The sequence below is a fragment of the Orbilia oligospora genome, assembly GCF_000225545.1.
Source record: "Orbilia oligospora ATCC 24927 unplaced genomic scaffold scaffold00007, whole genome shotgun sequence".
Classification (NCBI taxonomy): domain Eukaryota; kingdom Fungi; phylum Ascomycota; class Orbiliomycetes; order Orbiliales; family Orbiliaceae; genus Orbilia; species Orbilia oligospora.
In genome coordinates, this window is record NW_011645564.1 from 1,191,527 (window position 1) to 1,218,447 (window position 26,921).

The 26,921-nt window shown below is 44.4% G+C and overlaps 8 protein-coding genes across 8 annotated transcripts; 4 read left to right on the top strand and 4 right to left on the bottom strand.

The window, feature by feature from the left end:
- AOL_s00007g330 (uncharacterized protein) lies at window positions 1–5,379 on the top strand (the record flags this gene model as incomplete). The annotated part of the gene is made up of 3 exons (XM_011120231.1): window positions 1–478; window positions 585–920; window positions 1,292–5,379. 3 exons carry the CDS (start codon window positions 1–3, stop codon window positions 5,377–5,379), a joined length of 4,902 nt encoding a protein of 1,633 aa, XP_011118533.1.
- Window positions 5,380–5,928: 549 nt separating this feature from the next.
- On the top strand, window positions 5,929–7,414 carry AOL_s00007g331 (uncharacterized protein; the record flags this gene model as incomplete). The annotated part of the gene is made up of 3 exons (XM_011120232.1): window positions 5,929–6,550; window positions 6,758–7,216; window positions 7,308–7,414. The coding sequence occupies 3 exons, from the start codon at window positions 5,929–5,931 to the stop codon at window positions 7,412–7,414; spliced, it is 1,188 nt and encodes a 395-aa protein (XP_011118534.1).
- A 588-nt stretch (window positions 7,415–8,002) lies between these two features.
- Window positions 8,003–9,643, bottom strand: AOL_s00007g332 (uncharacterized protein; the record flags this gene model as incomplete). Its single annotated transcript, XM_011120233.1, has 3 exons — window positions 8,003–8,103; window positions 8,217–8,699; window positions 8,863–9,643. 3 exons carry the CDS (start codon window positions 9,641–9,643, stop codon window positions 8,003–8,005), a joined length of 1,365 nt encoding a protein of 454 aa, XP_011118535.1.
- Window positions 9,644–10,864: 1,221 nt separating this feature from the next.
- Window positions 10,865–12,601, bottom strand: AOL_s00007g333 (uncharacterized protein; the record flags this gene model as incomplete). The annotated part of the gene is made up of 1 exon (XM_011120234.1): window positions 10,865–12,601. The coding sequence occupies one exon, from the start codon at window positions 12,599–12,601 to the stop codon at window positions 10,865–10,867; it is 1,737 nt and encodes a 578-aa protein (XP_011118536.1).
- Window positions 12,602–18,319: 5,718 nt separating this feature from the next.
- On the top strand, window positions 18,320–19,303 carry AOL_s00007g334 (uncharacterized protein; the record flags this gene model as incomplete). The annotated part of the gene is made up of 2 exons (XM_011120235.1): window positions 18,320–18,567; window positions 18,679–19,303. The coding sequence occupies 2 exons, from the start codon at window positions 18,320–18,322 to the stop codon at window positions 19,301–19,303; spliced, it is 873 nt and encodes a 290-aa protein (XP_011118537.1).
- A 1,161-nt stretch (window positions 19,304–20,464) lies between these two features.
- AOL_s00007g335 (uncharacterized protein) lies at window positions 20,465–21,118 on the bottom strand (the record flags this gene model as incomplete). The annotated part of the gene is made up of 3 exons (XM_011120236.1): window positions 20,465–20,779; window positions 20,907–21,023; window positions 21,092–21,118. The coding sequence occupies 3 exons, from the start codon at window positions 21,116–21,118 to the stop codon at window positions 20,465–20,467; spliced, it is 459 nt and encodes a 152-aa protein (XP_011118538.1).
- A 595-nt stretch (window positions 21,119–21,713) lies between these two features.
- AOL_s00007g336 (uncharacterized protein) lies at window positions 21,714–23,371 on the top strand (the record flags this gene model as incomplete). Its single annotated transcript, XM_011120237.1, has 2 exons — window positions 21,714–21,932; window positions 22,007–23,371. 2 exons carry the CDS (start codon window positions 21,714–21,716, stop codon window positions 23,369–23,371), a joined length of 1,584 nt encoding a protein of 527 aa, XP_011118539.1.
- Window positions 23,372–24,033: 662 nt separating this feature from the next.
- Window positions 24,034–24,779, bottom strand: AOL_s00007g337 (uncharacterized protein; the record flags this gene model as incomplete). Its single annotated transcript, XM_011120238.1, has 2 exons — window positions 24,034–24,422; window positions 24,599–24,779. The coding sequence occupies 2 exons, from the start codon at window positions 24,777–24,779 to the stop codon at window positions 24,034–24,036; spliced, it is 570 nt and encodes a 189-aa protein (XP_011118540.1).
- Window positions 24,780–26,921: the final 2,142 nt, after the last annotated feature.

Genomic DNA, 26,921 nt, shown 5'->3' on the forward strand with positions numbered 1-26,921 from the left:
ATGCGACCGTCAGCAGTTTTATCGGCTCTTGCCCTTTCGACTTCCTTGGTCGCTGCCCAAAACCAGCAGAGCACAATCAACTTCTCGACCATCGAGATCTTTAACGATCTAAAGAGATGCCTGAAGGCCGTTTTCATTTATGATTATGGTATCAACAATGGCCCTGTTCAAAAGCAAATCGGCTGTGAAACCAATGATTGTATCTGCCGTGCCGATACTCTTCAGGATGCCATCTCTACCGCTGGCCTCCTAGCCCAGTCCGCCTGCAGCAACAGTGGCGACAGACTCACTGCTACTTCGATCCTCTCACAATATTGCATCGACAAGGGAATAACGGCTGGTGCACCGGCACCAACAAATAACGCAGGTGCGCCAGTCACTGTTTTTGCTACCACCACTGTCGCTCTGACCACTGTAACGGCGACGGTTACTGTTTCCTCTGCTTCCGAGCTTTATCCCATAGCCGGAGTGAGGAACAGTCTACTGGGCGCCAGCGCGGCCATCGTGGTATCCCTTTTTTTAGCCTAAACCTTGAGGCTGACTTTGTAACCCTTTTCTCGCTTTCATCGGTGTGGAATCAAAAGTATCGACTCCAGTATCTGCACCTAGTACTCCGACACCAGTTACGGAAACGAGAGATGTGGTCTCGACGATTTCTGGCTCTCTTACAACCATTTATTCCACGGTAACCACGATTCCAGGTCAAACCTCCATACCTCAATCCTCCAATAATGGATCAAGTGGCAATTCAAATATCGGCGCGATAGCAGGGGGCGTAGTTGGTGGATTAGTAGTTCTCGGTGCTATCTTAGGTTTTTTCATTTGGTTTATGCGGAGGAAGCGTAATAATTCTTACTCAGCGACCGAACAAGGTGCCCCTCCCAGTTACGAAAAAGACCTTCAACTGAACCAATTGGGTGGTATGGACATGGATACGCAGGTTGGTGGTATCCAGACTTACAATGACAGGCCATAAATCACATCCTGTACCTTCTTCGAATTTCCTCTGGACCCAGCATCAACCAACTTTATGTCGTCTCTTATTTTTTCTTAGCGGCTCATCTGTTAAAATTCTTGTTTTTTATATATACCGAAATGTAGATGAATGTATTTAATTTAATCACGCACATATAACTCTAGTTTTGTACTAATTGGCCAGGTCAGAATTAATTCATTTTAAATTTTGGCTCTTTAACTTTGTCAAAACGTTACTGAACTTCCAAAAAACGTGTTGCGAGTTGGATCTTATCTTATCATCCCACTTTCTTTCGCGCTAACCGGAAACGGACAGACTGCCTTTTCCAAACCAAAATTTTTAGCCATTCGCCCTCTTCGCCTTCGAGACGGATTAACCAGCTAATAACATCCCCACGTCTCAAACCAAGAAGACATCGACAATATTTGGTCAAGTACGTCGCCTCTGGGCCAGCCAACAGAACGGAGGCAGACCCTACTATCAATACTGTAGTACCTCCAAATTCCCGTTATATCAGTCCCAATGGTCTCCGAATGTCCATCGAATATCTCCGTTCCGATCCCACAGCATGCCTCCTCCTGCTGCCGTTCCTGCTTCCGCCCAGGACAAGGGTATTCCTTCGCGGGTTGCTCAGGAATAATACATTACAAAACCAATCGTTATCATCGAGAACGGTAGAACGGCAGCTATGGACAGTATCAAAAAGTTCGCCGTGTCTTGGAACTGCCAGCTCGGACTCTGGACGGCGGAAACGGGGCTCTGGTATTCAACAACGGCGGGAACATGGATTGAAAAAACTTCCTCAGATTTTTGCACGACAATACTCAGAGAGGGGAGGATGGAGGTCTGTCCGTTCCTCTTCGAACAAAAAATCGGACACCAAAACAAAAGAACAACCTGCCGATGGATTTTCCATGCTCGAAAACGCGGTTAAAGCAAGATCTCATAGGACCAACATTATCAAAAGGAAAAAGCAGCAAGATGCTGTGTTCCACCAAATGGCAGATGATAACGATAAGTACTATGCAGGAAGGGAGAAGATGGAGGAAGAAATCGAACAAATCAGAGACAACTTGGAAAAGTTTTGGAACGTACGACCTGGTCGTTATAATCGCTCCGAGGACAACGAGGACTTCTTCTGGCTGTTGGAGCAAAAATATCCTATTGGAAGCCCTTCGACCCCACAGCAGCTTTTCGATCTTCCAGGCGTAAAAGCTGCATTCCCGCCGCGTCAACCACCGAATATCTCAACGACGAAAGGTGACGAACCTGCGGGTGGACAGGATGAAGTCAAAAAATCCAACATTCAGCCGGTACCTGATGGCGCCCCAGATGAATTTCAGACAAAGAGCGGATCCGTATCTTTTCGAATGAACTCGCTTGACGAATTCGTCGTTTTCGCCCCACCGTTTAGTTCGCAGGCAGAAAAGGAAGACTATTATGCCTTATACCTCGACAAGTTCCTCCCACCTCATCTACAGGGTGAAAACACGCATCCGAGCCCTCCAGTCAAATCCAATTCAACTCCCTCACTAGCCACCGATCTCGTCGACTCCACTTATCCATCAGTTTTTGGATCTTTAGGAGAATCAAGTGCACCTATCCACCAGCGAGAAGATCATTTAGAATCTATATTGCAAGATCTAGAGGTAGAGTGGGATGCTCGATGGACACAGACATCCTTTAATAGGCTTCTATATACTCTTGAAATCGCTCGTGAAGACGGCGTTGACGTTCTCAACTCACTTTTGCTAAAGAGAAGACAAAGGGAAGTGATTTGGGTAGCTAAAAAGATAGTTGATACGATGCCCGGAATTGCCAACTTGAATCTCAATGTCTGGCGGCTTGTCAATGCTGTTGGTGATCAGGACAACCGTAAAAAGCCCGGCATAGACAACACTCTGCAGGACGGTATGGTTATGTACACAAGAGAGGAGCTAGCAGATATCGCTCGGCGAAGACGTGGTGTAGGTGTACTTCTCAGCAGCCTTACGTCTATGCTACTGAGTGGCTGGAGAGCAGAAAAGGCCAAAGCCGATAATACTGCTTTCAACGCAATTACCATGATTGATACGCCACCTATCCTCGATCTTTTAGATGGGCCATCGTCTCATTCTTCACTTCTTGTATCCCCTCTCGGGGGTATTCTCAATGAAGTTCCAGAGGGCGACGAAATGCAAATGACCGCTCAAGAATTATTTTCCACAGTTGCACAACTTCTCGCTTATCTTCATGTGGAAAACCATGTACCTCCTATTGTCTACTCTGAAAAGCACCCAAGGCTCCATGCGAAGCAGGCTGAAATCATACGACTGATGACGGCCGAAATAGAAGCAGCGTATGGACGGGAGCTGGGCTTGAATATACCGCAGCCGAACCGAGCCGAAGAGAGGATAGATTGGAGTCTATGGATCGAATTGGTCAATTGCATCGCTGCTGAACGAGGGCTTGGGGTTAGTGCGACATGGCTGCTACTCCAACACCGGGATGAGATATCATGGGAAGGAGCTAGCCCTCGTGGGCCATCAAACGATTTCAAGAATCCCGACTTGACCCAAATGTCCTTCGAAATCCCCCCGGAAATATCAACTACAAAGAAGCTTGTTCTTCCTTCCTATCTAATCCCTCAAGCTACATCCACCTGCCTCCATAACGCCGCACTTGATGCTTGGCCACCAGAGACCCCCGGTCGTATGATACGGCTTCTCACCAAGGTCGCTGAAAACACCGGGCCTTTCGATGTAACCTTTGCTCGTGCGCTCCTCGACCATCCTGAAGTCAACATATTTGCATCTTATGCAGAAGATATACTCAAAATCCCAATAGATGGCAAATGGACCTTGGATATCCACTATCAAATCCTCATGGGCGCTTGTATTCGCCGTGATCTTTCACGCACGATTAAGGCATGGGCAGATATCGAAAACTGCATGCACGGTTCATCTCCAATCCTCGAACTCCAGATCGACAGTGATACCGAACTCCCAGCCGTCGAATTCGCACCATACGGGACGTTCGCGCATCCTCTATATGTCATCATTGCCATGATCAGCCACTGTCGAAGCCGTAGAAAATTTGGTCTACTACGATATATTCTCAAAACTGCGGTTCAAGAAGAGCACATTCGCAACAACGGTAGCTTGTTGAATTTGATGTTTCAGCATGCCGGTGATACTAAAGATTTTGCGTTTGCGAAGTACTGCCTAGGCCTCCTCGCGCCACCGTTGGCTCACCGGACGATTACCTCAGTCTTGAATATGCATTTGTCTCTGGGGCAGCAAAAAGAAGCGCAGGCTATCCTGGACTTTATGAAGAGAAGCGGCATTGAACCTGATCATGTGGATCTTGGCATTGTTGCAAGGAATACATTCAAACAAAGCCACGAAGAAGGATATGCACTAATGGACAGAGCCGTTTCGAGAGCCGATGAGTATAAGAAGAAGGTTCTGGCTACAGTGACAACAGAAAAACCTTTCAGGGATGGCGTGTTTCTACCAGTTAAGAATAAAATTTCTGATCCTATCGGACCGGCTGCATGGTTTGCGACATTGGTAGCTGCGGTAAGAGGCAATAATAAAGAGAAGGCATCGGAGGCGCTAAAGGCTTTGGGAATCGATTTTGCGGACCCCAGAGCTGCGTCTAAGATGGGTGTCAGAGTATTCAATACTTTGCTCACTGGGGTATGCCGTCGGGAGGGATCTGTACAGGGCATGAGAATGTTCAAATTATACTGCCTGCCAAACAAGCAATTGTTAAAGATGATGGACGAATCAATCAAGTCGCACCGCAGCGGAGATAGACGCATTGACGACGAGCAAGACCAAGTCGGTAGTAGAGTTGGGCCTGGGATCATGGAGAATAGAGGTCCGCAGTGGGACTCAAATAACCCCAAGGTGGAAGAAAAGAAGAGAGAACTGGAGGGTGTGGTGGTACCTGACATAATAACAATAAGAATTATTGTTCATCAAGCACTCAGGGAGAAGAGAGACTACTACACCACTAAAAAGATTCTAGAAAACCTTCCGATGTCGGATAGCGACAGAGCATGGATGAGAAATGACGCATACTTCGAGACGAATTGGAGTCATGTCATCAACTGGGCGAAAGGGGTGTGGAGTTTGATGCAGTATGGGAAGCATGAGTGGCAGGATATGATGCAGGCAAAGATCTTGGGTAAACGATCACAGGTCCATGATGGCGGGTTGCGGGAGAGAGAGTTGTTAGAAATGCTTGCAAAGCAGGCTGCTGAAAAAGAAAGCATAAAGACCACTGATACCGGGATTGTTGGCGAGAGTGAAAGGAAGAATAGTGAAGACGATAACGACGATGATCTATTGAAGGATTATGACCTACCACCGGAGTTGACTATGGATGATTGGGAGAAACCCAAGAGGTCTAGATAATGCCGCGCACCATGCACCGGCGTTGTAAATATTGTAAAATAAGAGTACATAAGGGTTAGGGATACTGATATAATATAGATCTAGATGCACATTTTCAAGTTAAAGAAGCAATATTTTTATAATCAGGCCGTGCTTTGGGGCTCAAATTTGGAGCTGATCATGAGTGCCAAGTATTTTTATGTGAAATCCAAAATAATGAATCTAGTTGTGAAGCTCATTACCGGAATGCAGAAAAGAAAATACATATCCTGGTTCTAATTTATGAGGCTATGCTAATTCTCGAATCAAAAATAAATTTCCAACTTATATTTTCTGCTTTCCTACCTTACAAATGAATCCCAGACATGCATATGAGCATATGAGGCAGTATCAATGTCCCGAGTCAAAAAGTGCCTGAACTTGGGAGAGCCTACCAATATTTATACATGCTATTTCCCAACACAAATTGTCTATGATCGAGTACTCCAAATTAATCCAAGTACTTTGCACGGTCAGATATACTTAGTACTTAGTATCTTCTATAGCACGGGTTTAGGACCGCCAAAGAGTATGGCAGTGCACTCATTTTCTTCTTTAGCCGACTTAGTTGTCGAACTCACCGACGGCTCTGATGAACACCTGTTTCTTGTGTCGTCCGAAATCCTGAGGGTTGTGTCGCCCGTGTGGAGAAAGGCACTGGATCCTGAGTCCAAATTTGCGCCACTGGAAAAGATAACAGTCGATGGAACAGAATACCGAAAAACAACATTGGACGAGATCGATAGTACCTCTTTAACACATGTTTTCAATATCCTTCATCATCGAGCTGGCCCGACACCTCGCTCGATAACCTTCAAAAGTTTGCGAGATATCGCCGTTTTAGCTGACCAGTACGACTTTGCGGATGCTCTTGCGCCATGGCCACAATTTTGGATCGAAGATTTGGCAAAAGACAGTGCTAAACAGCTGGAACCTGGGTATGAGGATTGGTTGCTCATTGCGACTATTTTTGCAACGGTCCCCGTCTGCGAGACAATTATCCTCAATATCTCGAAGCAGCTGATATGCGATTTGGTGATCTCGCCTCCCGGTAATTTGGATGAAAAGGTAAATCTGAAACACGAAAGATGGAGCATGGCTAAGCAGGCAGGAGTGGAAACCAATCTTCAGCTTGTTCCTGAGAAAATTCTAGGTAAAGTACTTGGCTGTTCTTCATTATGTCCTTAAATTCCCAGCTTGTCCTTTAGGCCTTTCAAGTCCCACGATGTGCGCAACTACCTAGGTAGACCTCGAAGTAATGTTTCCCAAGCCTACAAAGTACTTCGCTATGGCGCAGAGATGCGCGGAAGGGGGTTATAACAAAAAAGCTAATAGTGGTATTCTAAAAACTGTAACATAGAATTCATCAGGGAGGAGCAGGAAAAACTGTTGACAACAGCCTTACTTCCTCTTTGGATCTTTGCAAAGAATATGACAGACTTCTCATTCCCGGGTCCAAAACTCGATGAGAGCGCGCGCTGCCGGAATCCTGAGTGCTCTTCGCTCGCGCTCGGATCACTACTTAAGTCTATCAATAGCCTGAAACTGCAAAACATCCTCATGACGGAAGAATTTAAGATACCCGAAGGCTATTCACCCGAAAGCCTCATCAGAGAGATAGAAAGTATAAGAATGACAACATTAACACTTGAACGAGATTTCACTTACAGGGAAAGCCAATACACTCTCAGCGTATTCTGTGTCACACATAATGCTAGTTTTGCTTCCATTTCATCCCGATTCCCGACGCTGGCCCAGAAAATTCCCGAGGATTTTTTTTTGGGTAACCAGTACGATTCCGTGACTAAACACACCTCTGGTATGTTCTAATGGAATTTCGGCGAAATCTTTCACAACTATTTCTATATGTCGTCCCAACTGATCATATTCATATTTGTTCTGGCATCTAGGTCGTTTCGCGACGTGTCCCGTGGCCCGTCACCTTGCCTCTCAACAAACGAATGCAGTCGCTCTTTTGCAGCGCGTCAAGGGTTACTCAGCGGCAATTAGTAGCTAGGCTACTCTAGGCTACTCTAGGCCTGGCATTCCGAGAGTTGATTTTTCTACGAGTTTATGAGGCCTGATTTGTCAAACCGTAATCGATATAAATCCTGTTTGGTCTTATGACTATAATCGATCTATGCGGCATTGGCATAACTACTAGACTCAAGACTCGTGATTCGATACGAAGGTGTTTTTTTATGGCGTTTTGAATAGTTACGTTAAAGTTTTTTTTTTTTTTTTTTTTTTGGCGTAGATACATGTTTCGAATTTTATAGAACCCTCTTCAAACCCGCTATGGGCCCTAGATGGTCATCGATAAGTATCAAGTAGTAGGTGTGAGCCTAAATTATAAATTGATTCCGGAAACTTGAGTATTTTACAATAATCCATAGAGGACCAATGATATTAGTCTGAGAACTAGCTCTAGTTAGCTTCAATCCCAATACAAAAGATACCTAGTCCAGTTAGATATCATAGAGTGGAAATAAACAGTCAATATCATGATATCAAGGGCCCAACAAAAACTCAAATGTTTCTTACATATACATAAACCCTAAAGCCTTGCCTCGTGTACTCAGTCCGAAGCTTGACAAATTCAGCCCTATGCCTCAAGACTCTGGTAGCCTTCTACTAAGTTCATTATTTCCTGAGCATTTTCTTTTATTTTGGATAGCTTCAGGGCGAGAGGGCAAATAGCCGTACCTAAACACGAAATGCTAAGATTAGCACCCACAGATAATTCCGTAGGGAGAGTATGTGATAAAGAATGCCTACGCCAAGTGCTTGGGATAAAAGCGAACAGCAAATCAACTTACTCTGCGTACTAGCGATATCCCGATCGTCTCGTAGGAATATGGGTCTGTTAGTATACGATAATGGTGTCCGCATAACCTTAATGTCAGAGTCGATTGTGGATCGCAGCTTGACAGCAACAGCATTCTTTATTGATTCTTCAGTGTCGCTAGACTCTATTTTCCTGTGGATATTACGTATTTTGAATGTTGTCATTTGGAGCGCTTGAATCTTTCGGGCAAGATCTTGCAAAGAGCATCGGCCCGGAGGTAGAAGTTCGTCTTTTGTTAGATTTTTCGTCAAAAGATGGTTTAATCCTTGTTGATTCAATGATTGAATCAGTGTTCCGAGAGCCATTGCGGAACATTCATTGTTTTCGCAGAGTATGATTTTATCGTTGTGCATATTTAGAAGCGGAGTCCCTGAATCCAACAGCTCTTGCACAAAAGAATAGAGCGGCGCGAGGATTTTATAACTGGTAGATAATCGCTGTTCAAGAATAAAGTCTGTTTAAATTTTGAAGATAATTCATTAGCATACTTGTATATTTGAGTCAAGAGAGTCAATATCCCCTATAAAGTCAATTCGGTAAACAATTAAACGGGCTGGAACCCGGGGCAGGTGCACGGGAACATCGAATTCAAAGCTAGTCCGTGAAGTTATAAATACCTAGAACCCTTTGTGGTACCATCTCTAAGTTCACGTGCACCAAGTCGAAATCTTTCCCCCCATGCTCTCGGGTTTCGATTGGCTGGCTCACGGGTACAGTTTGAGAACCATTATCTGCCCCGGCATCCCTCGACCCAAGTTGGGTTTCTTTCCACCTATAATACTTTGTCTCCCGTATATCGTTGGACTCGCTAGTATCCACGCAAATATCTCTGATCAACTCTTTGGAAACAAGCTGAATGATATTATCACATGCCACGCGCTCAAGTCGGCCGAAAACTGACGCTATAAAAATCCAATCTTCAAATCCAACTCTAACATAGTCCGGCCCCCAAAGGGAACTCAATTCTCCTCCTTTTCCGGAATCAATCCAGCCCTCCGCGAAATATGAAGTTACTGCTACACAGTCATACTGGTCAAGAAGTAACGCCAGATCCCGAAGAACTGAGAAATTAAATTTCAGGAAGGCGGAACCAGTTGTGGCGACAGGACCTGGCTCCCGCCCCTTCGGTATGTTTCCAGTACTATAATGAAGAATGCCTAATAGTATTTGAAGCGATTCGGGTTCAACTCCCTCGACGGTTATCCTTCTATAATCGTGGCCATCCACTGATACAGTTTGTAAGGGCGCAAATCTGGAGTCCGGGTCCAACAGCTTCCTCCATACTGGCGAAGCCATCCTTAAAGCTGCCGATGAGACAAGAAAGCTATGTTGCTGCTGCTTTGTGTCTGTCAGGCCGACCAGAAGATCTGCAATTGGTGTGTAACTGTATGCCTTCATGATTTGATAATACTTTTTTATTCCCCACCTCGATTATGATCTTGTCGGTGATATAATTTACTTTGTAGTTTCAATTACGATAAGAAGACTTCCAGGCCAGTAGGAAAAGGTCTGATTAGGTGTAGTCTTGTGCGGATTATTTATATCTCTGAGGCTAGAAACGCCGGAAGAGGCTTTCCATTTATTTTGGATCCTTGAGTACGGGGTAAGCTCTTCGGCATGGGACTTTTGTATGCTTGGCGGTACTGGTACTGACAAACAGTGCCTGAATTCTCGTACAGGTTCCGCAGCTGCCGATATAGTGTGTCGCATTGAATTCGATCTATGGAAAGATGACTCTATGATTAATATCAGCCCCATGAATTGAACTTCCACACAATAAAACATGGTTATTCGCCCATGAATTTTAAGCAATGACATCAGGTTGACTAGCTTTCAATAATGTCGATATTTGTGTTGCCGTTAACATTCCATTGATATTTATTAACCTGTGCCACTAGCTAGCCGGTACGGTACGAGCGCGCTGGCTAACGTTGGGCTCCATACTCTGTAAAGACTTAACCCACCAGTCCATCTTTCATCTTCTCTCCTATTCCAAAAAATAAATAATTCATGCCCGCTCGAGTAATAAAAGACGAAGGCTCTATAAATATACCCGCATCACAGCCGTCAATCGAGTTGCCCTAGAAATCAACTAAATTCAAGCAAAACCTCAGCCTCACACCAAGAGCCTCGGAAGCCACAAGTGCAACAAATCAATAAAGAGTCATAAATTGAAACAAACCGCGATTTGGAGCAAAAATGAATTAAACCCCCAAAAATCAGGTTAGGATAGGAGAAGAGGATTCCAGTTTATCTCCCCTATTGCCACGAAGACGGCCGCGTAACAATTACTTAACACGTTATTAATACCGAAAGGTATCAAGAATATATTAACTCTCGGTACAACTAACACGTACGTATATATAAACTGGAAGAAATAATGAGGAAAGCCCTCAGACATTTTACTCGCTACTAGCACACTATCACACTGACATTTGCTTGATATTACAATACGATAAACCTTTGAAATAAGAATAGAAGAAGTGGAGTGTTGCATTTTTCGTGTTGCCTGAATTGTGTAGAGTAAGCTCATCAACCCGCGCGAAACGACTCCTCTTTTCTGCATCATAGCACTACCTGAGTACTAGCCTAACTCGCTAGGTATTTAATGCTGTGAATTCACTCCACTACCGCCTCTGCCTCCTTTGGACGATTTTTCCATTCGCAGGTTCTGCCGCTAGCTTTCTGCAAAACATCCTTATTATCCTCAGTCCACCATTTCTTCAATATCATTTGTCCCCTCCTTGCCATTCCTGCGTCTCGATTTCGATAGACACTGTCAATAGCTCTAACATCCTCTTGATCATTCACCAACCATCTCTTTTCCGTCCCCACCCACTCTTCATAATCCATTCCTGGCCATTCCACCCTCACATTAGCAGTTAGCCTATCCTTAACCAATCCTTTCAGTTTGTTGGCTTCAAGATTTACGGCTTTTCCCTCTCGTGCTTTTTCATCGTTTTTCAATGATCTAGCGTTGTAGAATTGCAAGTATCGGCTTTTGCTAACAGCTTGTGATACAATGTTTAACGATGCCTGGCTCATATAGGCATATCCAAGGTCGATGTATCTTAGGGACTCTGAGGATTTTATGAGGTTTACTGCACTTTCAACGATATCTTCTTCGATCCAATTGAACTGCATTTTCAAGTCCATGGTGGCATATGATTGACCGACATCGATCATGCGAATAGATGGGTGTCCGGCTAAGGCATCAAATAATGCTGCGACACCGGCTGTGCTAGCACCCACGGATTGTAATGATAATCGTTCGACCGATGTATTCTTCTTCAATCCTTCGGCAAGGACTTTTAAGCCGCTATCTCCAAGAAGATTATTGGACATGTAGAGCGATGTGAGCTGGCATGTCTGTTGTGAGATGAATTTTGAAATGTAGTTTATGGCGGACATCTCGCCATCTTTTGCTGGTAGTATACCAACACCGTTCATGTACAGCGAATGGAGTGGGGATGGTGTAGCAATTGGTAGAAAATCGCTGTAATGGTCCGATAGTTTCTCAAAAACCTTGGAGAGGCAGTCGTCTCCCAAGGCAGTTTGGTCGAGATCCAAAGTTCTGAGGCGAGGTAGCTGTGAGAGGAGTTTGAAAAGAGATTCGTGAGAGCCTGGGCCAAGCGGATTGCGTTTTAACCAAAGATTCTCGACAACTTTCGATTTCGACATGGCATCGACTAGGATGCTGAATGATTCGGTGTCGATGCAATTTCCAGCTAGATACCAAGTCCTCATGGCATCCGGTCGTTTCTCAAGGAAATTGGCGATTGCATGTGCGCCATCTGGCCCAATGATATTATTCCCAAGTAGGAAATGCTCGATAAATGTATTCGACTCGAGTGACTCCATGAGCTGGGATATCGACGGGCCAACAACCATTTTACAAAGGTCCATCCGACGGTCGGAGTACACTACTCCACGCTTGAACTCAAGAAATTCGGTTTTGTAATACGGCTCATATCCCGGCTCGAAGTTCTTCCCAACCGGTCTATCAACCTCCTCTTTAATATGTTTCGATTCATCAAAATGTGCATCGAACTCGTCGGCCGACATGTCCTTCATGAGATGTGTAAAAAATGGCTCAAGCTCCTCGTAAGGTGCTACCTCCACAGGCATCGGCAACGAAGCTGGCTGTAAGACTGTCGACGGTGTGATCTTTTGGTCCCATTGACCCCATCCTTTTATCTTCTGAACCCACTTCGCACTTGGGTTCACTCCCTTGTCGCCGCCTTGCGACCGCATTCCGCATGTTGGACCGACAGCATGCGACGGAAACAACTCAAGTCGGTCCATTATCCGGCTGGTATCAAGACCTGTGAGGTCCAATTCCACAGCTGTTGCCATTTTATGGAGACGTGATAATATTGGTCTATCCTTAGATTTCTTAAGAAATTTTGTGAAAATATTCGGAAATACTATTGCATTTTGAACACGTGAGATTAGTACTGAGAGATTCAACGGGGGTTTTGCGAAAGAGCGACGGAGAACATGAGAATGCATACTTGTTGTGGGTGATTGAGAAGAAGTAGAAGAAGCGAAGGTCTACAAATTGTCGCGTACAAAGCGAGAACTATTTGGAAAAATGAATTTACCCTGCTTGGAATGACCACTGACTACTGATATGCTGCGTCCCAACTTGCCGAATTTATAGACGACGTTTATTGGCCATGGTTGAGGGTGTGCGGGGGAGCTTACTGTTGGCGTTTGACTCAATGGCCAAACGAGGGAACGTTGTCGAACTGCCAAGGAGATCCTTCACCTAACTATGAAGCGGAATCACATTAATTGCCGTGCTGGAAGAACTTCGAAAACTTCGTATTCTTTAATATAGTAAGTTGACACGGTGATATCTAAAAAGTATGAAAAATCGAGCCAAGAAATATGCAATTTAAATATTTACTCATTGTTCAATTTTATAAGGTAAGTCCCAGCCTCGGACTTTACAACGTATGGCCCATCTTTGGAAGGCTTCGAAGCCGAAGTTTAGACTTTTGGCCAGTAGCCGTGATGAACACAAAAAGTTCAAACCCACAACAATTGCAATTAATTGATGTTTTTAGTTCTTCGGGATTGCATATTGCTGAAGCATCGAATTTCAGGTCTAGCTAGGACTCTGTATAATATGTTGAAGAATTCTTCTAGTACACCGATTAGAGATACTTTTTGTTAAATTCTATCCTTCTTTTTAATTAGTTAAGTTGACAAGAAAAACCTGGTACTAACCGAGCGCGTCGAGCGAAATATGGGAGCTATGGCCTATATAGCTATTCGAAGCTTCGAAGCTGCCTAGAAAATCTCTCTCCGCCATCGAGATATATAGTCCCTATAATAGAAGCACTTTATCCCGTGAACTAAATGCAGAGTAATATATATTGGAAGGATTCAACTCTGTACTAATCGCAACTTCAATCGATCGAGTTTATAGTCCTAGTTAAAAATTGAAAAGATAAATTTAAAATTGCCAAGTGACCGTGGGCCTAGCAGGAGACCCAAATCTATACCGTCATATGTTAACCTATTTTCAAGGTATTGACGCCATAGGCACTATAGTACTAGCTTCAACGGCGAGGCGGTTTACGGAAGCTAGACTTTTACTGGCGACGAGACAAGACTTTTACTATTTTTTTAAAAGGTTTTTGTGTCTCATAACCAGCGTCACACAGTCCTCCGTTGTTTCTCATGCAGGGTGATGAGAGGGTAGTTGAAAGGTGCTATAACCGGTCCTTGCCGAAATTAACCAACTGTATAGGCATAATACTAGCGTGAGTATCGCCAATGGCTATCGATTCCGAATGGTTTTTCGAAAAGTGGCATAGACGCCTTACCATTGAGATTTATCTCGCCGTCAGAAGTACTACTGCTCCTCAACTGTTCGTTGAGATATTAATATATATATTGAAGAGAAATTCAGTATTCTAATTTGTCCGAGGGGGGTACTTTCTATGAGACAATTGAGGCTTTAGGCCTATAGTTATCAATGTCGATTAGCTCGAGAATTAAATACTGGCGGTACCGTATATATATATATATACCGCGGTTACCTTCGAAGTCAATTAAATTTCCTGCACATTTACGAATAAGGGGGGTGTGACGAGTTCACAACCTAGTGATTTCACCATGGTACCGGCGTAGCCTTCAAACTCCAGAGGTTGCCTCGTCGCTAGTCCAGAGGTAACCGCCTTTACACAAGGTACCCGGAGAAGCTCTATCTGTTAGTCTGAAAAGAGAGTAACTAGAATTAAATAGGTAATTTGCAATATTCGCGATGAAGATTTTGAATCCATTCAATATTCCCACCTCAGGCTGCTCTGCTGAACAATAAGAGCTAAACTGGTCGACTTTGTTATTAACTATGATCCTCTTCATCAATTAAACGTACCCACAGTCAGCAAATTAATTTGTGAAACTCGAAACTCGTAGCTATAAAAAGGGCTTGTGTATGGCTAAATCTAGAAGGCATGGCCCGATGTTTTGACCAGTGGCTGACTGCTGTGTTAATCAGCGGTGGAGTCACATTGTCGGGAAATTTGTGTTGCAGGTGCGTGGGCTTTTTTACCGAGCTCGTCGCGGTTACATCAAAAAAGGAACAATGTCAGGGCCACACCCACCGCCAAAATCATGCCACTTTCTCGTCCACAAAACGTGTCGAGGCTGGTTGAATATCTCGATTTGAGCCGAACAAAGAGCGGTTGAAGATGCTATACGGGTTGACGACTTGGCCAGGGAGGTGCATCTATACAGGATACCTGCACTCCTTCGCACACCACGTACGAGGTACATATGCATGCATGTTACACGGGATCCAACCGGTCTTTCGATTCCAACATTGAAGCCTGTGATTTTTTCTAACTGTCGGGATCCTTTGTTACAGGGGCGAGCTCTTTGGGGAGAAATCTAATACGAATTCATGTTCTTCCGGAATATGCCAGAAACCCAAGGTGGTTACTATTTCGGATCCGGGTGTCAAAGCGGGCGAGGAAACTCGTCACTGGTGGCACGAGCTATGGGCTGCGTTTTGATAGACTGCGCATCCCACCCGCCATGAGATATCCTTCCCAAGGGTTTTCTCATTCGGAATTCGATGTACCCCAAGTTCATTTTGGCGAGGTACTTACATCACTGTGCTACTTTTTGTTCAGCTGCAAGTCTGGGTGGCCCCCATCATTACGTATATCTGCGGTCTGTTCCAGATTCAGATATTGATGTGGGTCATGAGCTCACGCTAACACCGTACGAAACTAAGAGACCTGGATATCATGGGAGAAACATTCTCGTGCCTCAGCCGCCACAAAACCGATTGGACGATACAGAAAAAGCTTGCCCTTGAAGGTCCCCTCTCCAAGAAAAAGGTCTTGTCTACACCGTTTGAACTTTCGCCCGGCACGCGCCGGACACTTCTCCAAGTCTTGGGATAAGGGGGCCAAAGCCGCCAAATATAAACAAGCATTTGCCAAGTTTCCTATCCGCTGCCAGCCAAGAAAAAGCTTCGCTCCTCCAAGTCCCAACCTGGTGGGATTATCCACAAAGAGGATTCAAACTGCAGCACTAAAGCCCGATGGCCAAAAAAAGGGGAGGCTCTTTCACTATTAATATATTTTTCTATCTCTTGGCCTTCATCTGATATCGTATTCTTTTTAATCTTCGATATTCTGGCAGTTTTATTGTCTTATCGACGTCCTTACATATCCGATCTAGTTCAACGCCCTTTCGCGCTGGCTGACGACGACTTCTAGAAACTAACTTTTCTTATTTCTCTATCCATCTTCCTTCCCACCCCCAATCTTTTTTTTCTTCTGTGTACACGGAAGATCGATCGAATTAAAGCGGGGCCAGTTGTTGGTTCCCATTTGTCAAGATCACGACTAACAGGGTTGAGACCTTCCATCGTTCTGGTTTTGCTTCGAATTCGCTACGCCTACGCACACCCTCCCAGCCCAATTGCAACCTAAACCACCTTCCGGTCTAGCCCGCAAGTCAATTTTCAATGGAAAAGAAACAGACAGCCCTCCTGAGGTCCTGAGGTCTGGGTGAGAGTGTCGATTCTAACCGTCTCCGGTTTCACAGAAGATCAGATCCTTAAATCATTTTTTTATTTTTATTGTGGTTACAATTTCCCAAACCCTCGGAAGCGCCTCCCACTTCCAATCGGTTGAATACAGAAGGGCGCTCGCTCGCTCGCTCGCCTTTTTTCCCTCTTTACACATCATTCCAATGTCGGCAGATGGTCATGGTCACGGTCATACAACATCACGGCACTACGACATTGCAGGACCAGGCCCCAGGGAATCCAGCCAGACTATAGAGTCGAGGTTGACACCATCTTCATGTACTGTCCGTTCCACAACGCCGTTTGCTTGGCCACTAGGTAGCAGAGGGAGGAGGAAATCGTGGCATAGTATGATGGTATCAAAAACGCCCCGCGTGCTGTTGAGATTCACTAGAGCGGTACAAGTATTCTGTTCCGGTCTTGTTTTGGCAGCTGGTGTTTTCTCGGTGGTCAAGTTTGGGATACAGCAACAGGAGGTGTTGGTAGTCAAGGATGGTTCCAGTTACGTGGACGTCGACTACAATAGTCTTCCAGACGGAAGAGGCGATTGGCGACCTGTCCTACTAGTAGCCCTTGTAAGCGTCCCTCTTCTCCGAATTCTTCCTCGTTCTTCTTCCTCTTCTTTTTTCCGGCTTAATCTTTCCTTGGGTTCGCGCTTTTTTAATGGTGTTCGCTCCCTACATATATCTATCCCTTCGTATCAAGTGTCGTCGCTTGAGGTTACATTTAAAGGTTGCCCAGCCCGGCCCAGCCCAAAGATCAATACCAAGAATCTTCAAGTCGATCGGGCAAATAGAAGGGCTCGAACTTTATCCTTGGCTTCCGAACGAGGGTTCGGACGTCGAAAGCGGAATCTTGTTACCTATTTATATCCCTTTTTGCTTCTCGCAAAGCAAAGGCTTTACATTACGTTTCTTCTGAGGTCCTCTGGAAGGCCGAAGGAGTCTCGAAGGCATTGAAAGGCAAGACGGCCTGGGTACCGGGTTTACCACATCCGCGACACTTTACCCTTAACTTACCTAAGAACTTTGTTTTTTGTTGCTGATGAACAAGTTTAAAGTCATGCGGATGTTTTCATTTTTCTTCCGAAAGCCTTTTTACTGACCTGACTCTATTATAACTGGGGCGACAGTCTTCTGTTTCTCTGATCGTTTTCCCGTTCCTCGCCATATTTAGACGCAGACGTCTTAGTGTCGTGATCGAGGTTGTGCTCCTAAGCCTTTGGTGCTCCTTGTAAGTGCAGTCATTCTTTAAATACCGAACTTCCTACTACAGTTGACTCTTATCACCGTTTATGTTTATCGTATTGCTCCTCCTCCTTCTCCTTCCCCCCATGCCATGTCCTTCCTGCAGAGCTGTTTTTATCTAGCGGCTTTCCACGTCGCATCCCCTTCATTCCTACCTGCCTTTTACTTGCGTAATCCGCAATCATTTTCCGAAAGGCAGACTTCCCCCATTGGTGTTCTAAACCTGGCAGCACAACACAGTCCAGGCAACAACCCCTCGGCTCCCATTTTCGACATCAAACCGTGAAGGCTTGTATGTTCCACGTGCGTTTGGGGCTTGTCACAAGCATTTCCTCTGGCCCTTCGCAGTCGTGGAAATGGCGCTGTCTCCTGTCCCATTCTTGTCAATTATACCCGACGGGTCCCCTTATCCCTTCACCTGACGCCTATGGACCGTTACATCGAGTTCATCTCACAAATAACCTTCTGCAGGGAATAAGTGGCTAACTAGTAATAATTCGTTTCTCTGCTACGGTCGGTTCCGTATGTATGGTGTATCTGAGAGTTGACGAGGGATAACCCTTGATGCATATTACTATATTCCGGAAGGGAATCATCGGAAAACCTTTTTTTACTTTTCCATTGGACACTAGCGTTCCTTGGTGTCTTTCCTTTCCCACAATATATATATGTCAATCAGGATCCCTCTCTCTCTTGGCATACCCCAGCATCTAGAACCTACCCTAGGCGGAGTGACTTTTTACTTTGCTTTTCGTTTCTGCATATAGTATGACATTATATGTTCCGACTATCTTGACACCATTTGAGCCAAACTGTTTACGCCCGAAAGCACCGTTCGAGTTTTTGGATGATCATACGAAGGAAACTTTAGCGGTTGGAATTGATATTGGGCGAAATACAACCGGAGACTCGTCGCTGGCGAGTGCTTCATATACAAATCCCGGGAAGATCAATAGCGAAATATATACGTATTGCGTCATGTCGCAAGTCGGGGTTGCCGCTGGATTAATCGTGATGTAAGGATCTTTTGCTTCTGCTTCTTCTGCTTCTGCTTCTTCTTCCTTTTCCTCTTGTCGACTTCTGTTTTGGGAGTCGTGTTTTTCATGCTTACTAACATCCTATCAAAGAGTATTCACATTCCTCTCTATTGTCCTATTGCTTCTCTTATCATACCAGGCAACCGATTATCTCATAGAGCGTAGAGCTCTTGAACTTCTTCAACATCATACCCTTCCATCAATGGTTCAGCAAGGCATCTCACCAATCTCAAATGCATATCAGACAATCACAAACTCTCTTCCTCAATTAAGATCTACAAATCAACCCTTAGACGAAGAAAACAACTTCCATCCCCATAATCATAATCATCACCATCGTAATCATCACGACAATAGAAATCTTCAATACCACGACGATATGACACCCATTCACAATAACCATCGACAGAATCACGACCACCATCACTACTCTAAAGAAAAGTCAAACTCATATTCTTGCTCCCATTCACAATCTACATACCAGCCGACCACTACAACATCAATAGCGCCGGCATCCGATGCTACAACATTAGGAGCTACTGCTCCTACAATATTATCAAATCTATCCACTGCTACAAGAACACATCTAGAACAACCGGAGAATACAAACCATGACCGGATACGAGACGAAGATGATTCACCTAGACCTTTACAGTTAAAAGGCTGGGTAACACAGGGTTATCAAGTCGATCGGCTTCCCAGTCGGAGACAGTAATTTGCATTTTTTTTTTTTATATAGACAAGATCCCCTTTGGATCTTCTTTCTTGCATTTATGGTGGGAATTTGCTATTTTTCTCGTCTTTTTTATTTATCTACATATATCATTACATGCTTATTATTACTTTTATTCATTTAATGTTTATGAGCCTAAAATATTCTTTCTTTTTTTATGTACATAAAATGAGATTGTTCGCATGTTTTTTTGTTGTATTTAGCGTTCGTTTTTTTTTGTTTTGAGTTTCTTTAAACTTATGGGGTGGGATACTTATCTATAGTAGTAGTATATATACAAATGCTGGTGTTACAGTGGGTGGCATGCAGTTGAAGATTCTGAGATACATAGGAAGTTACCTAGCAAGTAGCTATCAGGGGTTTGACCGGTAACGAAAAGGGTTTTGGAACCTAGATATTCAGAAGAGAGCCCAATTCTAAATTTCTTATAGTTCCATTACTAAATTCGTTTTAAAGGTTACATCTCTCATATTGTGAAATCCTGAACCGAATGTGGGTTCATGGGTCTAGTTACCTGGACAAATCTCGAACTCTAGTGAAACCTATGTTCTTTGGAGAACGGGAGGGATCGAGGTATTAAGACGGTACGCATATTCATGCTTGGTCTGGAACTCACTCACGACACATAGTGGAGTGGGGTTTTAAAAGGTTGAAAACGTTCAAACTGTAGAGCACCGTTGTCCAAAGGTTACAATAGTGTCTCAAGTATACAGTGACAGAATAATTTGAAGTATACTCTCTTCGACATAAAATAAATTGAGACCACGCCGGCCGTAGGTATATGTCTTGATAGGCTACTCCAAGCCGTTAACTAGGCTGTGTTCTCCCAAGACAGTTTTGCCTTCTGTAGAACCCCTACAAAAATAAAATAAAATAAAATGTAAAAAAAACGATATCATTTCAATGCAAATGAAAACGCCGAATGTACTTTGCACCTCATCACACAGGTCCAAAAAGAAGCTTCGAGATCATCCACAAAAGTAAATCGTTATAATAAGACAAACAAGCCAATGTGCCCCTTTCCCACGAATATAGGAAGAAAAAAAGAAAAAAGAAAAAGATAGCAAAGAAAAAAAGAAACGCCATATATCCTTCGTATAGCTGACATCACGATAGTCCTTCTATCCGCTCTCTTTAAATAGTTTATTTGGCGTACTTCCTGGTCCACTCCCTTGCTGTCTTTTCAAAGGAATCTGGGCTGTTCTTGAATTCATCGGCAATGCTTGTCTCAACGGCATCGTCGACATTGGGTTCCTTTAGCAGGCCAGCCGCCATTTCAAGAACCTGGGAGATCTTGCAGGATGGCTTCCAGCTCTCTGAGCGGAGGATGCCAAGGCACATGGATCCCTTGTCGTCGTTCGATACATTTGGGTGGTAGATCTTGGTGGTGAAGTTAAGGGTTGGTGGTTTGAATGGATATTCAGTTGGGAGTGTAAGGTTTAGGGTGAAAACACCGCCCTATTACGTCGATAGATATACATGTTAGTCAAAGGAGCTTGGAGATTTCGGTTTGTTTGAAAAGTGGTGTTGACAAGGAAGACGGCGATGGCGGGGTTTTGAAGAGAAGAGCGGGGCAAACACGTACAGAGTATGGCGACCCTTGAGGTCCAGTGAGAATGACATTCCATTTGAAAACATCACCTTCAGACGCGAGACCAGCGGAGACACCTGGTACCGGATTGTTGGAGAATTCGGCAAGCTCCTGTGGGGTCACGAAACGTGTTAGCCTTTATGGATCCTGTGGCCTTTCCGGGCGGATAATGCACACACCTTGGTGATTCTCTTGACGGCGGACATAGTGACGATGTTTTAAGGTTTGAAGTTGAAGGTCTAGGATAAATTGTAGTTGATAAGATGTTGTTTTATCGACGGAGAGGGAGGGTTTCTGGGGTATATAAAGGGCAAGTGAGGGCGGAAGGTTCCAGTTGTCAGAACAGGTGGATTGAGTCAGCTACAAAGGCGCAGCTTCAGGCAGGTACTAGGAGCCCAAGTGTGACAGGGGTGCCAAGGTGGTCTTGCTCAGCAGCAAGGCGGATAAGGGGCCAAGTATTTGATAACTTTCGAAAAATCTCGAATATACGGTGAATAGCTGGCCGTGATGATGTGGAGAGGAGGAGGAAGAGTGGAAGGATTCTAAAAGTGGTGATCTTTCCTTTGGTGTTTTCGGAGAAGCTGTGGACTCGTCGGCCGTCGGGGAAGCACTCTGGGCCCCGGGCTTGGCATTTTCGGACCTCCCCGGAGCCTACCTTCTGTCGCAAATTTCGTTTGAGCTCGCGCTGCTGCAGACAGACAACCACACCTTAAACCTCCCACCGACGCCAATATCAAATACCCACGATAGACGAACCGAATCACTGTTCGAGCCCTGCAAGAAAGGGTACATGTCCAGGGAATGCCGTTCGGCATTGGCGGCAAGAATGCCATTCATGCCGTTGACAATGCTTCGCCTCAATCGACATCTGGGTCTCAGTTGGCCTCATTAGTTATACCACAAAATGCCCAAGATTCCGCGGCAGCCCCGTCGGACATTATTCCAATAGTCAGGGATATCAAACCGGAACCTCCGAAATCATGGAAGGATAGCATAGCCAGCAATCCTCTGCTGACAGCCGTACGTTCGTTACACCAATGTTCTAGATCAAATGCGCAGCTAATTGATTAACATAGCATTATCAATATGAATAGGGAGTCGGTGTCGTCGGCTTCACAGCCAGCTTGGCAGTTGCTCGCAAGTCTGTGATGTTCCTGGCTGATGCAGTTAAACGACACTACTTGATAAAGCTAGAGATACCTATTCGGGATCAGTCATATGCTTGGTTCTTACAATGGATTCATCAGCACCAACGGAACCTCGCACAAGCAAATCGTGGCGGAATAGCACAGGCAGATGCACCACACGTATCGCCATTCAGGTCTCCAATCAAATACTTGTTTACCCGCTATACACCACGGACCCATTATCTCTCAGTAGCAACAACACTGTCTCAACATGAGAACGGAAGCATTAGCACATCGTTTGCTTTACTACCGGGTATCGGCAACCACATCTTCCGGTACAAGAATGCATTCATTCGAATGGAGCGTACCCGAGAACTTAAGAATCTTGATCCTCAGGGTATCCCATGGGAAACCATCTCTCTAACAACTCTTTACGCTCATCGGAACATCTTCACGGAACTTCTATCTGCCGCACAAGAACAGGCATTAAAGAGTCAGGAGGGAAAGACGACAATATACACATCCTGGATGACAGAATGGCGGACATTTGGGCAACCAAGGACGAAAAGACCCTTGAGCTCTGTTGTCCTAGATCAAGGCATCAAGGAGAAGATTGTTCAGGATATCAATGACTTCCTAGCTTCTGGCAAATGGTACCAGGACCGTGGTATTCCATACCGTCGTGGCTACCTACTCCATGGCCCCCCCGGTAGTGGCAAATCTAGTTTCATAAAAGCTCTAGCTGGAGACCTTAGCTATGATATATGCCTCGTCAATCTTTCAGAACGAGGTCTCACAGACGATCGATTGAACCACCTTCTCAGTAACATGCCAACGAGGAGCATCGCTCTACTAGAAGATGTCGATGCGGCGTTCAACAACAGGAAGCAGAAGAACGAAGAAGGATATTCAGGCGCCAACGTTACGTTCTCCGGCCTTCTAAACGCGCTTGATGGGGTTGCTAGTAGCGAGGAAAGGATATTGTTCCTGACAACAAATTACAAGGAGAAGCTAGACGATGCATTGGTTCGACCTGGAAGAGTTGATATGGCTGTGGAAATTGGGCTAGCAACAGAGTGGCAAGTAGAGAGGATGTTCCAACGGTTCTATGGTGACGATGAAGCAGAGCTTGAACCTGAGAGAAGGGAGAGAGTCAAAGAGCTCTGTCAGGAATTCATAGATGTCCTAAGAGCGTCTGGGGCATTTGAAGGGGAAGGAAAGAGCGGCATCAGTACTGCTGAACTGCAGGGATTGTTTGTCTATCACAAACATAGTCCTGAGGATGTTGTGGCTACTGCCAAAGCGATGGTACAAGCTAAGCAGGGCAACTAAGTCCCGTATCTTCTTCCAATTTTTATCTATATAGAAAACTTATACCTGTATATATATTGCATGGGGACATCTGATTATCCGAGTTCTGTACATACAAGCCGAATGAAGCATCCAGACGAACAACAGAAAGGCTAGTCCAAGTTCTTCTGAGAGACTGCTGCTGCCCTCGATGAATATTCAAAGGCCCATAATTCAAGCTCGACTACTAAGTAGAATAACCAAGTCTTCGAATTCCCAGCCCTTCTAAGTAATGCCCTCTTACCACAGCTAAAACCTTCGGCGGCTTCAAACTACAAGAAATTATACAGATCATCCCCCTGTGTTGATTCATAATTCATAATTCTTGTAGATTAAGATATATTTTATGATATATTTGTCTTTATCAACTCGAATCAGGCGCATATGCCACAAAGAATATATGTTTCAGCGAGTAGACGGATATATAACTGTATCCTTTAGTAAATACATGTATACTAGTGAAGAATGTAGTCTAAAGAATGTAAGTTAGAAAAGGATAGAAAATAAACGAACAAACATTATTCAGGCGGTACTTAAGGTTCGCAACCTGTATTCAAAATACCAGCCGCCTGAAGCACGCAAGTTATAACTCATGTCGCGACATCGAGGTGTACGTGTTGCACAGAGGCCTACTTGTAGATCAACTAATAATATCTAATCTCATAGTTAATCGTAAAATTCCCAGTGCTGTTGTAATACGTCCACCCAGTCTCCCAGAGGTCAACCCTCATCCCCAAAGTCCCCTCACCGTACCCCTCAGCATCCACGCCGTCGCTATAACTATTATCCCAACTCCATTTCAAATCTCCGTCCGTTCCGTCGAGAACGTAGGTGATCCACCCACTGTAGGTGTAGCTGTCGCCGCTGGGCCATATAGTCCAGGATGCGGAACCCTGGGAGTTAATGTAGTCTGGGGCAGTGTAGCGCCATTCAGATTGATTAAAGCTTTTAGAGCCCCAGGAAAATGTGTGGTATGTTTTGTTCGTGATATTGAAGGTTATGCCTGTTGCAGCGGTGGGGTAGGATCCGAAGACTAGATATTTAGGAGGAAAGTATAATATTTGTCAGTAATTGATTTTCGAGCTAAAAAATATTATAATGAAGAAACAGCAGTAGCATAGGGTAAGCCTTTTTTAAAAAGACTTTGATGTATATACAACCGAATGAGGGTGCGGAAGGGTTGCTGAAGAAGTAATCTTTTATACATACCACCCGCTTTGACTTGTCTTTCGACTTTCGACTCGACAATAACTTCTTTGTCGTTGTCGGTGAGGCTTTCACGATGTGCGGCGATTCCAATTTCTTGTTTCTCTTGTCCGACCTCAACGACGGTAGGCTTGACGACAGTGAGGTCGACGGCACTGGGTTGAAGTACTGCTGCGGTGCTCATGGCTATATATCAAAAAGAAGTATTTAGGATATGTTGTATGTTTTAAAAATTGAATTGCGGTGGATGCTGCTGGTATCAGATCTGAAATCCAATAAATGGGAGCTTGCTGATTGACAGAATATTCTGAAGAACAAGGAGGAAGATAGAGTTCTTATTTATACACTAGGATTCGAAGATGCTGCGACGCAAGCTGTGCCTGTGTTCTAATATTTGGATAATCGAATCGAGCTCATCACCAACTTATCCTATCATGGCCAGACTACGGGTTTCCTATCTAGACATGTCACCATATTGTGCATTCCACTCCGCTTTGTGCGCGCGTACGCTGTTTGAGTATATGTCATGAGATCACAATATTTTTACCGGCCTATATTGCGATAAATCGATAAGAGTATCTAATTCTCTCAGCTGAAAGGCTTCGGACTCAAGGCCCCGTTTGTCGCCATTTGCACGCATCGAAATTCAGAATCCGAACTTCTACGGACCCTAAACCTGGTATTATATTCTGGCCAAAATGTACGATTTGCGGTCTGCATATACAAGCAATAATTCTTGAATCATGCTTGAATGGTATGGTATCTACGTCATATCGTCAATTGAAGGGTACACACATACTAGTCTAGACTTGTTTCATAGGTAGTTCAAACTTTCAAAGTCCAGCTGACCCGATGCACGGAATTCTGGAGTGCATTGACAGCTCGCTTGTACACTCGTGTGGGGACGGGTGGATCTTTTTGATTGTTAGGAGTACTAGTTCAAAAGCCACATACTAACTAGAGGCGTCGTGAATGCTGGACCCTGCGCATCTGCGGGAATGCGTGCTATAGTATGCATATTGGACAAAGATACACTGCCCTCATCTACGCCTATTCTCGAGGCTGACAAAGATGGTCGAATTCGCGAACCGTCGCAATTGGGATATATGTTACCATTCGCAATCGGAGTTGGAATCGGAATCGCGACGGAATCGGAATCGCAATTCATGTCGCAATTGGAAGCCCAAATAATCCCCATAGGTTTATTTTAATATACAAAAATTTCATAACAAGCTACTAAATATCTGTTTCTAAATGCTATAGAAGCAATTGGATAAATCTTATAACTAAATCTATATCCCTCACTTTTAGTACTTTATATATCTGCCTGTTAGCTGCTAACTAGCCCCTGTTGTAATTTCTTCGAATTCCTAACTAGATTTTCCAACATGTGCAACACGATATTGCAATTATGATGTGCATGACAGCTAGACATGACTTTTAATGGGGTATTGGATATCCGGATATGAAGTAGTAAATAAATTTTGGCTTTCCATAAGCGCCTAGGATGAGATAACGGGGAAGCAAGTATCGGATTTGGGATTTTAGATTCGGAGGTTTGGCCAATTTAGGTGTCGCATACATTGGCTGTGGGCCGAAAGTTTGTGGTGGATATTCGCCTTGAATTTGTCATAAGGGTGAATCTATACATCTGAGAGGGTTCTGGAAGTACTGGCGGAATGTAAGCCCTCCTGGCAATCTTTTGGCAGATTAGTTAGCCTCCATCGATCACGTTAAACGATTACACAAAGCTAGGGTTGAGTAGCTATTGCTACCGTTTTGTAATTTGAGGGTATATACCTATCTCAAAAGCACAACTGTAGCTATGAATTCATGAAACATAGTTATTTTGCATGCCCATCGCTAGTTACGCATAAGCTCTGCTCGCTGTATCGTGCGCGTGCTCTTCGCCCGCTCTTTGGTATAGCCGCCTTGATACAATTGACCCTGAGGCCTCATAGATGAAAGATATAAAGTAACGATAGGATTTCCTCCGCGGATACAGTTTCCTGAGTGTTTCGTAAGCATCATGCCTTGGTTCCCCGTAGCTAAAGAGTTCTAATAATTGAACTTACTCCTGTTAGCCTCCTGGAGTTCTAAGAGTAGATGGAGCTGCTCATGAGAGCGCTTCCTAGTTGAGGAGGGTGTACTAGTAGTTCTATACGTATATATACTGAAGTATCGGTAATTAGGTTGGCGTAAGGTTGAAGGTGAGGTTTCTATGGGAATACACGGCCGTGGAGAAGCCGGTAATACAGTATAGATGCCGTCATAGACGTCTACTATCACAGCAGTGATCCGTAAACGGAAATACAAACCCGCTGAG